The 13,954-nt window shown below is 44.8% G+C and overlaps 1 protein-coding gene across 3 annotated transcripts in view; it reads right to left on the reverse strand.

The window, feature by feature from the left end:
• LOC146360387 (nuclear GTPase SLIP-GC-like) overlaps window positions 1–13,954 on the reverse strand; it is a 104,497-nt gene that overhangs the window by 38,548 nt on the left and 51,995 nt on the right. For all 3 annotated transcript variants that reach the window (XM_084830478.1, XM_084830400.1, XM_084830569.1), the window contains one exon: window positions 7,330–7,521. In XM_084830478.1, coding sequence (XP_084686604.1) covers window positions 7,330–7,521 — 192 coding nt within the window. The remainder of the gene's footprint in view (window positions 1–7,329; window positions 7,522–13,954) is intronic.

Consider the following 13,954-nt stretch of genomic DNA (forward strand, 5'->3'; position numbering starts at 1 on the left):
ATAAAAATGCTGATGAGCACTGGGCCCAGGACTGAGCCCTGCGGTACCCCACTCGTTACCTCTCCCCAGTTTGAGAAGGTCCCATTGAGAAGCACTCTTTGAGTCCGATTCTGTAGCCAACTGTGGATCCACCGGATCGTTGTTTCATCCAGCCCACTTTGAGCTAGTTTGCTCATCAGGATATCATGGGGCACTTTGTGGAAAGCTTTGCTGAAATCGAGGTATATGATGTCTACAGCATTCCCATGGTCCTCAAGGGAGGTTACTTGATCAAAAAATGAGATCAGATTTGTCTGGGGGATTTGTTCTTGACAAATCCATGTTGGCTTCGACTAATCACTGCATTGTTTTCAAAGTGCTTCCAGATGGATTATTTTATCATCTGCTCCAGAATTTCCCCAGGGATTGATGTCAGACTGACTGGTCTGTAGTTCCCAGGTTCCTCCTTTTTACCCTTTTTGAAGATAGGGACCACATTAGCCCTCCTCCAGTCATCTGGCACTTCCCCCGTCCTCCATGATTTCTCAAAGAGAATAGACAGCGGTTCTGAGAGTTCTTCTGCCAGTTCCTTTATTACTCTAGGATGCAGTTCATCTGGCCCTGGAGATCTGAACTCATTCAAAGTCATTAGGTGTTCCTTGACCATATGCCTATCGATCTCAAGCTGCAATCCTGCCCCTTCAGCTTGTGCTTTGCCTTTGCCAGGGGGATCATAGACCCTCTTTTGGGAGAAGACTGAGCCAAAGTAGGAACTGAGCATCTCTGCCTTTTCTTTGTCATCTGTTATCATTTTGCCATCCTTATTTAATAGCTGAACAACCCTTTCTTTCCTCTGTCTTTTACTATGCAAGTAGCTGAAGAAAGCCTTTTGTGGCTTTTAGCATCCCTCGCTAACCTCAGCTCGTTCTTAGCTTTAGCCTTCCTGACGCCATCCCTGCAATTCTGTGCTACCTGCCTGTACTCTTCCTTTGTTACTTGGCCTTCTTTCCACTTCCTATATGTGTCCTTTTTTGTTTTCAGGTCATCCCTAAGCTTTTTGTGAAGCCACATTGGCTTCTTCTGTTGTCTTCCACCTTTTCTTCTTGTTGGAATTGTTGGTAATTGTGCCTTGAGAATTTCCTTTTTTAAAAGCTCCCACTCATCTCGGACTCCTTTTCTCATTAGCGTTGCTTGCCATGGGACCTTGCTGATCATTGTTCTGAGTTTATTAAAGTCAGCTTTCCTAAAATCCCGGGTATGCTTTTGACTACACTCGGCTTTTGCTTTCCTTAGAGCCAAGAACTCAAGTACAACATGGTCGCTTTCCCCCAGAGTTCCTGTAACTGCTACTTAATCCACTAAGTCATCTCTGTTGGTTAGGATCAAGTCAAGGATAGCCGATCCTCTAGTTCCTTCCTCTACTTTCTGTAGGAGGAAGTTATCCGCCACACAAGTCAGGAATTTCCTGGAGGGGCCATGTTTTGCAGAATTTGTCTCCCAACAAATATCAGGGAAATTGAAGTCCCCCATTACTACTACATCGTGCTTCCTTGAAACATTGGCTATTTGCTTTTCAAAAGTTTCAACCTCGTCTTCTCCTTGATTGGGTGGCCGGTAGTAGACTCCGACCACCAGGTTCCTTTTATTCTTTGCTCCATTTATTTTGATCCAGAGGCCCTTGAAGGGGCTACCAAGCTCATCCTCCTGTATTTCAGTGCAGAGATATGTATTTTTCGCATACAGTGCAACCTCACCTCCCTTTCTGTTCCCCCTGTTCTTTTTGAACAAGTTATATCCTTCAATTGCTGTATTCCAGTCATGTATGTCATCCCACCAAGTCTCAGTTACACCTATCAAGTCATAATTTCCCTCTTGTATTAAGAGTTCAAGTTGGTTCTGTTTGTTTCCCATACTCTGGGCATTAGTATATAGACATCGAAGACCATGTGCTTCATAGTCCGGCTTCCTTCCTACAATTAGTTACTCTCCTTTCATAATTATGTAGTAGCACGGGGGAGCATGAACACGGGCCAGGAAACAAGCCTCTCTCATTGGCTGAGCAGCCCCTGCTTGGTTCATGACATTCAGCTCCACTCCCCCCACCCCACCTGAAAGTATGTTGCTTTCAAGTGCTGTGTGACCCCTGAAAACCGGATTTTGAAGGTACGGTACACTCGGCTTTTCTTGCTTCGTGTGTCCCTTATGGACCAAAGCCAATTCCATGAAAAACTGGATAATACTCCAAAGCACATCTCATTCCGTTGTCGTGAAGAACTCCCCCAGAAATTATCTGTTCCTTTTGTACGCGGGTGGGGCTTGAGCCATTCTTCTGAGCCCCAGTCTCCCATTGTCCTCTAGGCTTTGGGGCCTGATGTCAAGTTGATGGACAAGGAGGCAGGAAAGGGACACACCTCTGTCCTCTCCTGTCACGCTGACCTCTTCTGAGGCTGCTTGCATGGCAAACGAGGGAAGGGGGTGTATTTGGCTTTTGGGGACAGGCAGAGGAGACTGGAATTCTTCTCGGATTTTGATTCAAGCGAGAAGAACTGGGAGCCCTTAAAAGCTCAGCTCATGTTTTTCAAGCTCCTCAAGTTTATATCCAAGCTTGGCCTGAGAGAACTTTGCCAGCATCTCTAGTGTCCATGCCTTTCCTTAATTTATTTGTGTGTGTGTGTGTGTGTGTGTGTGATTTTCTGTACTTTTAAAACACCCAGTAACCAACGTTCCCTCTGCAGTGTGCAATACATTAAAAGCATAAACACAGACATTAAACCAAAGAATAAAAACAGCACAGAATGAAACCAAATAAAACCAGTAGCAAAGAATAAAACCATTTTAGCACATAGAACGAATTAAAAACAGCACCAGAAGAAGTACTAAGAGCACTAAAAAAGAGTTCTTGAAATGCCTGGTCAAATAAAAAGGACTTTACCTTTTTTATATGAACATAACATAGGCACCAGGCAAGCCTCTCTGGGGAGAGCATTCTGCAAATGGGTGCCACCACTAAAAAGGCCCCCTCCCTTGTAGCCACCTGCCTCGCCTCATTGGGTGGGGGCACCTGGAGGAGGGCCTCAGATGATGACCTTAATATCTTGTAGGTAAATAAGGGAGGAGACATTCCTTCAGGTCACCTGGCCCCAAGCCATCTAGGGCTTTAAAGGTTAAGACCAGCACTTTGAATTTGGCAGTGAAACAGACTGACAGCCAGTGCAGATCGAGAAATACTGACATCATAAGATCACATAAGCCAGTCCGTTAGGAGTCTAAAGGTTGGGAGGAATGGAACTTTGCCTGCTGAGCCTCTGCCCGGTTATGCCTTGGTACATGACACACCGCTAAAGGAATAAGCATTGCACATAGAATCCCGTAGAATCCTTCTGCAACATAAAATCCCTCCACATGCACTGGAATGCTGGAAGCATTCTAGCTTCAGAACAAAACCTAACACTCATTGCATAACTTTGCCAGCAGTTGCTGCCATAGGCTTTAACAGGGCAGGACATTTTTAATAACATTTTAACTGCTGCTCAGAATTTCACCAGACCAATGGATTGCCTTCCTCAACAAGCCTAATTAAAGCACATTACTTGTTTTCATCAAAACATAAAAGAAATATGATAAGCCTGTTCTAAACATTGGAATCCCCTTCATGGATCACTGCCTTGTTGTGGCAAAGGGGCTCGCATAACTCAGTGAAGCCATAAGCTATGCCGTGCAGGGCCACCCAAGATGGACAGGTCATGGCGGAGAGTTCTGACAAAATGTGGTCCACTGGAGAAGGAAATGGCAACCCACTCCAGTATACTTGCCAAGAAAACCCCATGGAATGTATCACAAGGCTAAAAGATATGACGCCGGGAGATGAGCCCCTCAGGTCGGAAGGCGACCAATATACTACTGGGGAAGAACAGAGGGAATTTCCAAGTAGCGCCAGAAAGAGTGAAGTGGCTGGGCCAAAGCCGAAAGGACACTCAGCTGTGGATGTGTCTGGTGGTGAAAAGAAAGTCCGATGCTGTAAAGAACAATATTGTTTAGGAACCTGGAATGTTAGATCAATGAATCAAGGTAAGCTGGAGGTGGTCAAACATGAGATGGCAAGATTGAACATCGACATCTTGGGAATCAGCAAACTAAAATGGACAAGCATGAGCAAATTTAATTCAGGTGACCATTATATCTACTACTATGGGCAAGAATCCCTTAGAAGAAATGGAGTAGCACTCATAGTCAACAAAAGGGTGGGAAAAGCAGTACTGGGGTACAATCTCAAAAACGATAGAATGATCTCAGTACGAATCCAAGGCAAACCATTCAACATCACAGTAATTCAAGTCTATGCCCCAACCACTGAGGCCGAAGAAGCTGAGGTTGATCGGTACTATGAAGACCTTCAACACCTTATAAAACTAACACCAAAAAAAGATGTCATTTTCATCATAGGGGATTAGAATGCCAAAGTAGGAAGTCAAGAAATCACCAGGATAACAGGCAGGCATGGCCTTGGTGTACAAAATGAAGCAGGACAAAAGCTAATAGAGTTTTGCCAAGAGAACACGCTGATCATAGCAAACACTCTTTTCCAACAGCACAAGAGGTGACTCTACACATGGACGTCACCAGATGGTCAATATCGAAATCTGATTGATTATGTCCTTTGCAGCCAAAGATGGAGAAGCTCCATACAGTCAGTAAAAACAAGACCTGGAGCTGACTGTGGCTCAGATCATGAGCTTCTTATTGCAAAATTTTGGCTTAAATTGAAGAACGTAGGGAAAGCCACTAAACCATTCAGGTATGACCTAAATCATATCCCTTATGAATATACAGTGGAGGTAAGGAATAGATTTCAGGGATTAGACCTGATAGACAGAGTGCCTGAGGAACTATGGACGGAGGTCCATAACATTGTTCAGGAGGCAGCAACTCAATCCATCCCAAAGAAAAAGAAATGCAAGGAAGCAAAGTGGCTGTCTGATGAGGCTTTACGAGTAGCTGAGGAAAAAAGGGAAGCGAAAAGCAAGAGAGAAAGGGGAAGATATATCCAACTGAATGCAGAGTTCCTGAGAATAGCAAGGAGAGACAAGAAGGCCTTCTTAAAGGAACAATGCAAAGAAATCGAGGAAAACAATAGAATGGGAAAGACTAGAGATCTTTTCAAGAAAATCGGAGATCTCAAGGGAACGTTTTGTGCAAAGACAGGCATGATAAAGGACAAAGAAGGCAGGGACCTAACAGAAGCAGCTGAGATTAAGAAGCGGTGGAAAGAATACACAGAAGAACTATACAGGAAAGAACTTAATGTCCCTGATAGCCATGATAGTGCGGTCACTGAACTTGAGCTGGACATCCTAGAGAGTGAAGTCAAGTGGGCCTTAGGAAGCATTACTAACAACAAAGCTAGCAGAGATGACAGTATTCCAGCTGAGCTATTTAAAATCCTAAAAGATGATGCTGTTAAAGTGCTGCACTCAATATGCCAACAAATTTAGAACACTCAACAGTGGCCACAAGACTGGAAAAGGTCAGTTTACATTCCAATTCCAAAGAAGGGCAATGCCAAGTAGTGTTCAAACTACCGTACCATTGCACTCATTTCACATGCCAGCAAGGTTATGCTCAAAATCTTACAAGCTAGGCTTCAGCAGTATGTGAACCGAGAACTACGGGAAGTACAAGCTGGGTTTCAAAGAGGCAGAGGAACTAGAGATCAAATTGCCAACATTCGCTGGATCATGAAGAAAGCAAGAGAATTCCAGAAAAACGTCTATTTCTGCTTCATTGACTACGCTAAAGCCTTTGATTGTGTGGATCACAACAAACTCTGGCAAATTCTTAAAGAGATGGGAGTACCAGACCACCTTACCTGTCTCCTGAGAAACCTGTACAAGGGTCAAGAAGCAGTAGTAAGAACCGGACATGGAACAACCGATTGGTTCAAAATTGGGAAAGGAGTACGACAAGGCTGCATATTGTCGCCCTGCTAATTTAATTTATATGCAGAGTACATCATGAGAAATGCTGGGTTGGATGACTCACAGGTCGGAATTAAGATTGCTGGGAGAATTATGAACAACCTCAGATACGCAGATGATACCACCCTAATGGCAGAAAGCGAAGAGGATCTAAAGAGCCTCTTGTTGAGGGTGAAAGTGGAGAGTGCAAAAGCTGGTTTGAAACTCAACATTAAAAAAAACTAAGATCATGGCATCTGGCCCCATCACTTCCTGGCATATAGAAGGGGAAGAAATGGAAGCAGTGACAGATTTTACTTTCTTGGGCTCCAAGATCACCGCAGACAGTGACTGTAGCCATGAAATTCAAAGACGCTTGCTCCTTGGGAGGAAAGCTATGGCCAACCTAGACAGCATAGTCAGAAGCAGAGACATCACCTTGCTGACAAAGGTCCGTCTAATCAAAGCTATAGTTTTCCCAGTAGTAATGTATGGCTGTGAGAGCTGGACTATAAGGAAGGCTGAGTGCCGAAGAATTGATGCTTTCGAACTGTGGTGCTGGAGAAGACTCTTACGAGTCCCCTGGACTGCAAGGAGGTCAAATCAGTCCATCCTAAAGGAAATCAACCCTGAGTGCTCATTGGAAGGACAGATACTGAAGCTGAAGCTCAAATATTTGGGCCACCTAATGCGAAGAGAAAACTCTCTGGAAAATACCCTGATGCTGGGAAACATTGAAGGCAAAAGGAGAAGGGGACGGCAGAGGATGAGATGGCTAGATAGCATCACCGATGCAATGAATATGAACTTGAGCACACTCCGGGAGAGAGGGGAGGACAGGAAGGCCTGGTGTGCTATGGTCCATGGGGTCACGAAGAGTCGGACACAACTTAATGACTGAACAACAATAACAACAACAAAACATTGGAATAAAAAGGGTACATGTGTGAACTTTCAGCACATTAAGTTATATCCATTTGAAAGCTGGCACAATTGTAAAGGAAGAAGTAAGGGATAGGGAATCTTCCAGAAAAGTCTCTAGGAGTTTTTCCCTTGATAAAGATCCATGTCTAAACATGCTGGGAATTCAATTGGTGCAGCTGTTCCTTCTTTGATTTTGATTTCCGGCCATACAGCTGTTTTTTCTGATCACAATTGTAAAGGATATCACATAAATCATGGATACCAAGTCTCAAGTTATTAGCTCAACATGTGTCATTTGTTATGCAATAGAATATTGAGGGTCAGAATGGTGGAACCCCTCCTCTTTCTTTCTTTTTTTTGCTACTCACCTTAACTGAAGGGGCACTCTGGTATCCCTTTAATTTCAATGCCAAGAAATTGATTTAGACCATCACGTTATTTTCTCTTCCTTATAGTTCAAGGCAAAACTCACCTCTTTCCACATTTCATCCCTTTTCTCGTTAAAGTCTCCTGTCCCAGGAATGTCCACAAATGTGATGCCTTCAGGAACCAAGTCTGATGCTGGAATATCCAGTTCCACATACTTGATCAGCGGCCAGGGTTCACCAGAGTCTATTCTCCTCACACGAATGTAAGGTTTCAGTTTTTGGGAGAATGCTTTCACCTGATTGATACATAAAAGAAACCTGTTTCTCCAAAAGGTATTTTGATCTAAATTTCCTGCTGCTCTCCTTGTTGCCAATCTCTTAGATTGCCAGTGTCAGGAATTTTGACCCAACTGGATTTGGCATCAGCTATTTTGTTGAAAAAACCCAGGGGCCATCTACACGGCACCGCTTTCACCCTTCACTCTGTCGTAACTGCACAGCATTGCAGCTGCGAATTAGCTTCTGCTGCAGTACGTGCGTGATTTACTGCAGACTTCCCCAACAGGAAACGCTGTGCCCCCTTCTTTACCATTATATTTAAATGTGCAGCTGCGCAGGCACATGAGCGCGGGAGTGCGACATTTTGGGTTTTAGTGGTGTCAAGTTTCCCGATCCCCCCCCAGGGCACATCCTCTGGCAATCTGACCCTGGACACCCAAACCAGCAAGAGTTCTTTATTGCAGGAAATCCCATGGCAAAAGCTTAGTGGTTACACTCTTCAGAAATCATATAGCTGATGGTCAGTAGCTATAGGCTCTATGTAATTGCAGAACAGTCTAAAGCTAAACATTACTACTGTGATTGAGATCTTCATCAACATGGTTTCTCCATTGCCATCTCCATGGTTCTGAACACAAAGGAATGGACTCTGGATTCCTGGGTACCTAATCCAGACAATCCTTTCACAGGGTTGCAACCCCGGACATGGAAAGGGAATGATTCCTGGAATGAACCCATCAGGCAATCAAGGGATAACTTCTTGACAGGCCTAAACAACCCACACCCACCCATAGAGAGTCCAACTTTGACTCTTTTGTTGATAACTCCAGGCTACATGGTCAAGGCCCACCAAGATCAAGGGAAGGCCATACCCACATGCAAGGAGTTCCAGGCCACCACTTTCGCATTGGCAACTCCACACTGCATGGGTTCTGGCAGAGGGAAGTCCCAAAGTTGTAGTTCAAACCCAGCCTGCCATACACTGAGCTGACGACAAACCCAGCCTGCCATACACTGAGCTGATGACAAACCCAGCCTGCCATACACTGAGCTGACGACAAACCCAGCCTGCCATACACTGAGCTGACGACAAACCCAGCCTGCCATACACTGAGCTGACGACAAACCCAGCCTGCCATACACTGAGCTGATGACAATCCACAGCAACTGACCCCAAAGCAGCTGTTGTGAAGATACGAAGCTGCGAAGGTGTGCGAAGGCATGGTTGAAAAAATGAGCACGCCTCTCTGTGCCTCTGTAACTGCACAGCTGTGAAGGAATGGGAGGAGTGAAGGGGCATCACAGAGTGACACAAGCATTAGGCACGCCTACCACACGCCCACCACAAATGCAAAGTCGGTTTGGGGAAGGGACAGACATCTCACAACCACAGGAAACCCGCAGCAAACCAAAAACATTGCAGCAAAACGCCTCTGTGGAAAGCCACATTTTCCGGGTGAAAACCATGGATGGCTATGAAGTGGCAACTGTATCATATGTCCTGAAGGACCTCGAATCGCAGCCGCCCTGGAGTGAATAGCACATGTAGATGGGGCCCAGGTGTCTTTAGCCAAAGAGTTTTAATTATTGTTTTTCTCGTATTGATCCACCAGAGTCCCTTCCCTGGCCCACCGAAATTCATCGGACTGCACATTCTGGGTCACAAAAAAGCTGATCAAGCTCCGCCCCAACTCCACCCAACCCCACCCCAGCTCCACCCAGCGACCACCAGGTATTTTTTAAACTTGCAAGCTGGCGACTCTGCCAATGTCTGCATTGTGATGACACTTGGCAAGATGAGCGATGTGCTGTAATCCCAGGCTTCAGACGCGGAAGAAGCGCGAAGACGCTGCAGGCAGAAGCAGGGGCTTATTCCCCTCTCAGTTTGTTACGCCAAGACATGATTGCCCAAACACGGCCAGTGTGGAATGCACTTTCTAATTCTAGAGCCCATTTGCCAGACGCACAAAGTCTGGAAGGCCGAAGGGGCACATGCACAGGCCCAGTCTCCACGGGAAATGCACTGCAGTGCCACTGTGCCTCACGCATGGGCGCAACACACATTACCCGCAATCCACATCAATCCTGGGTTTTCTTGCCATAAAACCCACATTTTTGCAAAGTCCTTTTGTGACAGATTTTCTCTTTATGGCCGCTTCCCTGCCCTTGGGGACTCAGTGTGTCCTAAATTTGTGGTACTGGAAGAGGAGTATTCATGGCGATCACTCATGACCAAGTAAGATTGTCTTCCAAAGACAGAGTCTTAACAATGGGTCTGCAGGTGGCTATGAAGGCCAATTCTGGATCCACACAGCTTCCCACAGTGAGGACATAGGTTTCCAGATGGAAGGTGGTCACGATGAGGGTTTGCTTGATGCGCCTTCCGCTGAGCTCATTTCTGCTTTTCGCCCTGTACTCGTGCTTCTTCAAAGTCCATAGCGCCTTTAATATAGGCTGACCTCCAGTTGGAGCACTCATGAGTCAGACCTTCCCAGTTCTCAATGCTTATGTTACATTTTTTTTTAGATTAGTTTTAAGAACATCTTTAAATCTCTTTTGCTGTCCACCAATATTCCATTTTCCATTCATAAGTTGGGAATAGAGTAGCTGCTCTGGAAGACGATACTTGGGCATTTGAACAACATGGCCAATCCAGCGAAGTTGATGTTGGAGAATCATTGTTTCAACACTGGTGGTCTTTGCTTCTTCCAGTACATTGACATTAGTCCATCTGTCTTCCCAAGTAATTTGCGGAATTTTTCGGAGGCAGCATTGGTGGAATCTTTTGAGAGTTGGGAGTGGTGCTTATAGATGGCCTATGTTTCACAAGCGTACAGTAAGGTTGGTAGCACAGTGGCTTTGTAGACAAGCATTTTGGTCTCCCTGCAGATGTCCCGATCCTCGAACACTCTACGCTTCATTCAGGAGAATGCTACACTCGCAGAGCTCAGGCGATGCTGAATTTCAGGGTCGATGTCGGCTTTTGTGGAGAGATGGCTACCAAGATAAGAGAAGTGATCGACATTTTCCAGCATCACACTGTTAAGCTGGATTGATGGAGCTACAGAGGGATTGATTTGTGCTTGCTGGTAAAGCACTTTGGGTTTTTTGATGTTAAGCGAGAGGCTGAGCTTTTCATGTGCTTCTGCGAAGATGTTTAGGATAGTTTGGAGATCTTCCTCTGAATGTGCACAAATTACATTATCATCAGCATACTGAAGTTCTATGACAGAGGTTGTAATTACCTTTTTGCTTTCAGCCTACTGAGATTAAAAAGTTTTCCATCTGTTCGATATATGATTTCTACACCAGTGGGAAGTTTCCCTTCAACAAGCTGTAGAATCATAGCGATGAAGATAGCGAATAAGGTGGGAGCAATGATGTATCCCTGTTTAACGCCTGATCCCACTTTAAATGGATCACTTCAAGAGCCATTGTTATCCAAGATTGTTGCCATCATGCCGTCATGGAGGAGCCGCAAGATGTTCACAAATTTATTAGGGCATCTGGTTTTCAGAAGGATGGTCCAGAGAGAGCAGTATGATTTACAGTGTCGAAGGCCTTAGTCAGATCAATAAATGCCATGTACAGGGGTTGGTTTTGCTCCCTGCATTTTTCTTGGAGCTGTCGTGCGGTGAAGATCATATCCACTGTACCCCTGGAAGGGCGGAAGCCATTTTGGGATTCAGGGAGGATGTCTTCTGAGATAGGTAGAAGGTGGTTTGCGAGGACCCTTGCCAGGATTTTGCCTGCCGTAGCTAGAAGGGAGATGCCTCGATAGTTTCCACAATCTGTTCTATCACCCTTTTTAAAGAGAGTGATAATTATGGCATCCCTAAAGTCTGCTGTGATCTCCTCCCTCATCCAGATTTTTTCAATGAGCTTGTGAAGCTGTTGTATAGCTTCAGGCCCACCTTTTTTAAAGACTTCAACAGGGATCCCATCGGATCCACTAGCGTTATTATTTTTCATTTGGTTAATGGCTTTACTGACTTCCTCCAAACTAGGGGATACTGCAAGCTCATCTCTGGTTTGTTTTTGTGAGATTTGCGAGAAAACCTCATCAGCCACAAAAGAGTTACGGTTAAGAAAGTTGTGGTAATGCTCTTACCAACGCAGTGCAATAGACTCTTTGTCCTTTAGAAGTTCGACACCATCTACTGAGCGTAAGGGGGTTGTGCCATAGTTTTTTGTTCTGTAGATGGCCTTTGTGGCATTAAAAAAAAGCCCTGTGTGTCATGGGCATCAGCAAAATGCTGGATTTCTTGAGCTTTCTTTATCCACCAGGTGTTCTTAAGTTCTCTGGTTCTCCTTTGGACCTCAGCCTTTGCACTGGCGTGGATTTTTTTCTTAGCGGTGCAGTTGATGTCTTTTTGCCATATTTGGAAAGCTTTCCATTTCTTATCAATAATATGTTCAATCTCCCTATCATTCTCATCAAACCTGATGTTTCTTAGTTTGCTATCTGATAGTTTGTTCACAGGCTGTGATAATAGAAGTCTTCAGCTTATTCCAGTGTTCCTCAACATTTTCAGGGGTTTCCATAGGTAGATGTTCCTTGAGGGTTGTTTGAAAGCAGGCTCACTTAATAGGGTCTTGAAGGGCTTGAGTGTTCATTTTACGCCTTGATTTTCTTCCTTGGAACCTATGTTGAGGGACAGTCTTAATGGCCATCGTGGAACGAATTAATCGATGGTCTGTCCAGCACTCGTCAGCACTCGTCATGGCTCTAGTGAGGAGTACATCGCAGCAATCTCTGGCACGGACAATTACATAATCTAGAAGATGCCAGTGCTTCGACCGGGGGTGTTTCCATGATGTTTTAAATTTATTTTTTAAAATAAATTTACAATGGCCTTTTCACAAATTCACAAAGTCCTTTTGTGACAGATTTTCTCTTTATGGCAGCTTCCCTGCTTTTGGGGACTCAGTGTGTCCTACATGTGGTACTGGAAGGGGAGTAGCTTCAGCGCTGGCTAGAGGAGCGGCCCTGCAAGGAGGAATGGGAAGATGCCTTCAGTGAGGGGCAGAACCTTTGGAGGGAGGGGAGGGGTTAACCCCTTCCTCGTCGGGTCCACGCTCCTCTGACTAAGATCAGGGTTTTTTTAAAGAGTATTCCCTAACGTGCGCTTGCGGAGGTGTGAATCTGTGGATAACAAATGCGCGGTCTTGGTCCAAGGTTCCTTAGGGAGCGCCTTCTCCCCTACATCCCAGTCCCCCACCTAAGGTCCTCTGAGGGCTCTCTGCTGCAGCTGCCTAATGTGAGATTGGCAGCCACACGCAAGAGGACTTTTCCTTTTCTGCCTCTCAATTGGGGAACGACCTGCCGGTTGAAATGCGCCTGCTGACCTCCTTGAAGGTTCTTAAGCAGGCTTTAAAGACACTGTTATTCTGGCAGGCCTTCCCTTTTGAGAACTCTCGTTCCTTTTGCTGACTTTTGTACACTGTTTTTAAGCTGTGTTGTTTTAAGCTGTGCTTTATTGTTGGATTTTTAAAAAAATGTTTTAGTTCAAAGTTGGTTTTAGTTATACGTTGCTTGTATATATTGTCCATATGCTTTAGGTAAATGGTTTTTAAACTTTGTATATTGTATTTTAATGTTTTAACTGTTGTAAACTGCCCAGAGAGCTTCAGCTCTGGGGTGGTATATTAATGTAATTAATAACAACAACAACAACAACAACAACTTCACATGTCTCTGCTCAGCATAGGTAGCCTCTGTAGACAGCAGCAGCTTTGCACGGTGTACTAAAGCATGAAAGTAAAGCTGCTTCCCCCTCCCCCTGCCTTTGGAGAAAAAAAATCCAAGGCTTCCCAATTCTCTCTTTTGTCCTTTTTATTTTCCTTGCCCCAAGGAATGAGCTGAAAATGCCAGATAGACACATCTACTCAGAAGTAAATAACTTCTGACTTCCGGCAGAGCCAATGTCGCCCTTGCAGCATTCCATGGAGTCTCCGCAGGATGCTATCTCAAACAGCTTTTTAAAAGGTTCAAAAACCTTTTCATCTCTCCCCTGGAATGAAAAGGGGAGTCAAGGCAGCATCTGGATGAAGTCTTGGTAAATTAGTCCTCTCGGCGAAGCGGCGGGGGGCTGGATTCCGAGACTTCCCTCCCAGAGCTTAATCATCGCCAAAAGCTGTTTTGAAACTCCTATTTAAATAGGAGAAATTAGGGCTGATGTGCTCCATTCTAATTTATGGATTAAGAAATACCAACAATATTGGAGGAATGGCTTAAGAAATATTAACAGTATTTGAGGATATTTGAGGACCTGCAAGATCTGTTTGAAGAGAAACATGGCTACAGCAAGGAGAAAAAAAGGAAATGCATCTCCACCCACTCCACCCATACCTCCTTTGGCAAAGGCGCAGAGAACTGAAATTATAGGGGAGTTGTTTTCTCTGATAAAAACTTTGTCTTTGCAATTAGCTGAACAGGCTAAAAGGCTG

This window comes from Heloderma suspectum, chromosome 1, assembly GCF_057233095.1.
Source record: "Heloderma suspectum isolate Gila_16-S chromosome 1, 16-S_ref, whole genome shotgun sequence".
Classification (NCBI taxonomy): domain Eukaryota; kingdom Metazoa; phylum Chordata; class Lepidosauria; order Squamata; family Helodermatidae; genus Heloderma; species Heloderma suspectum.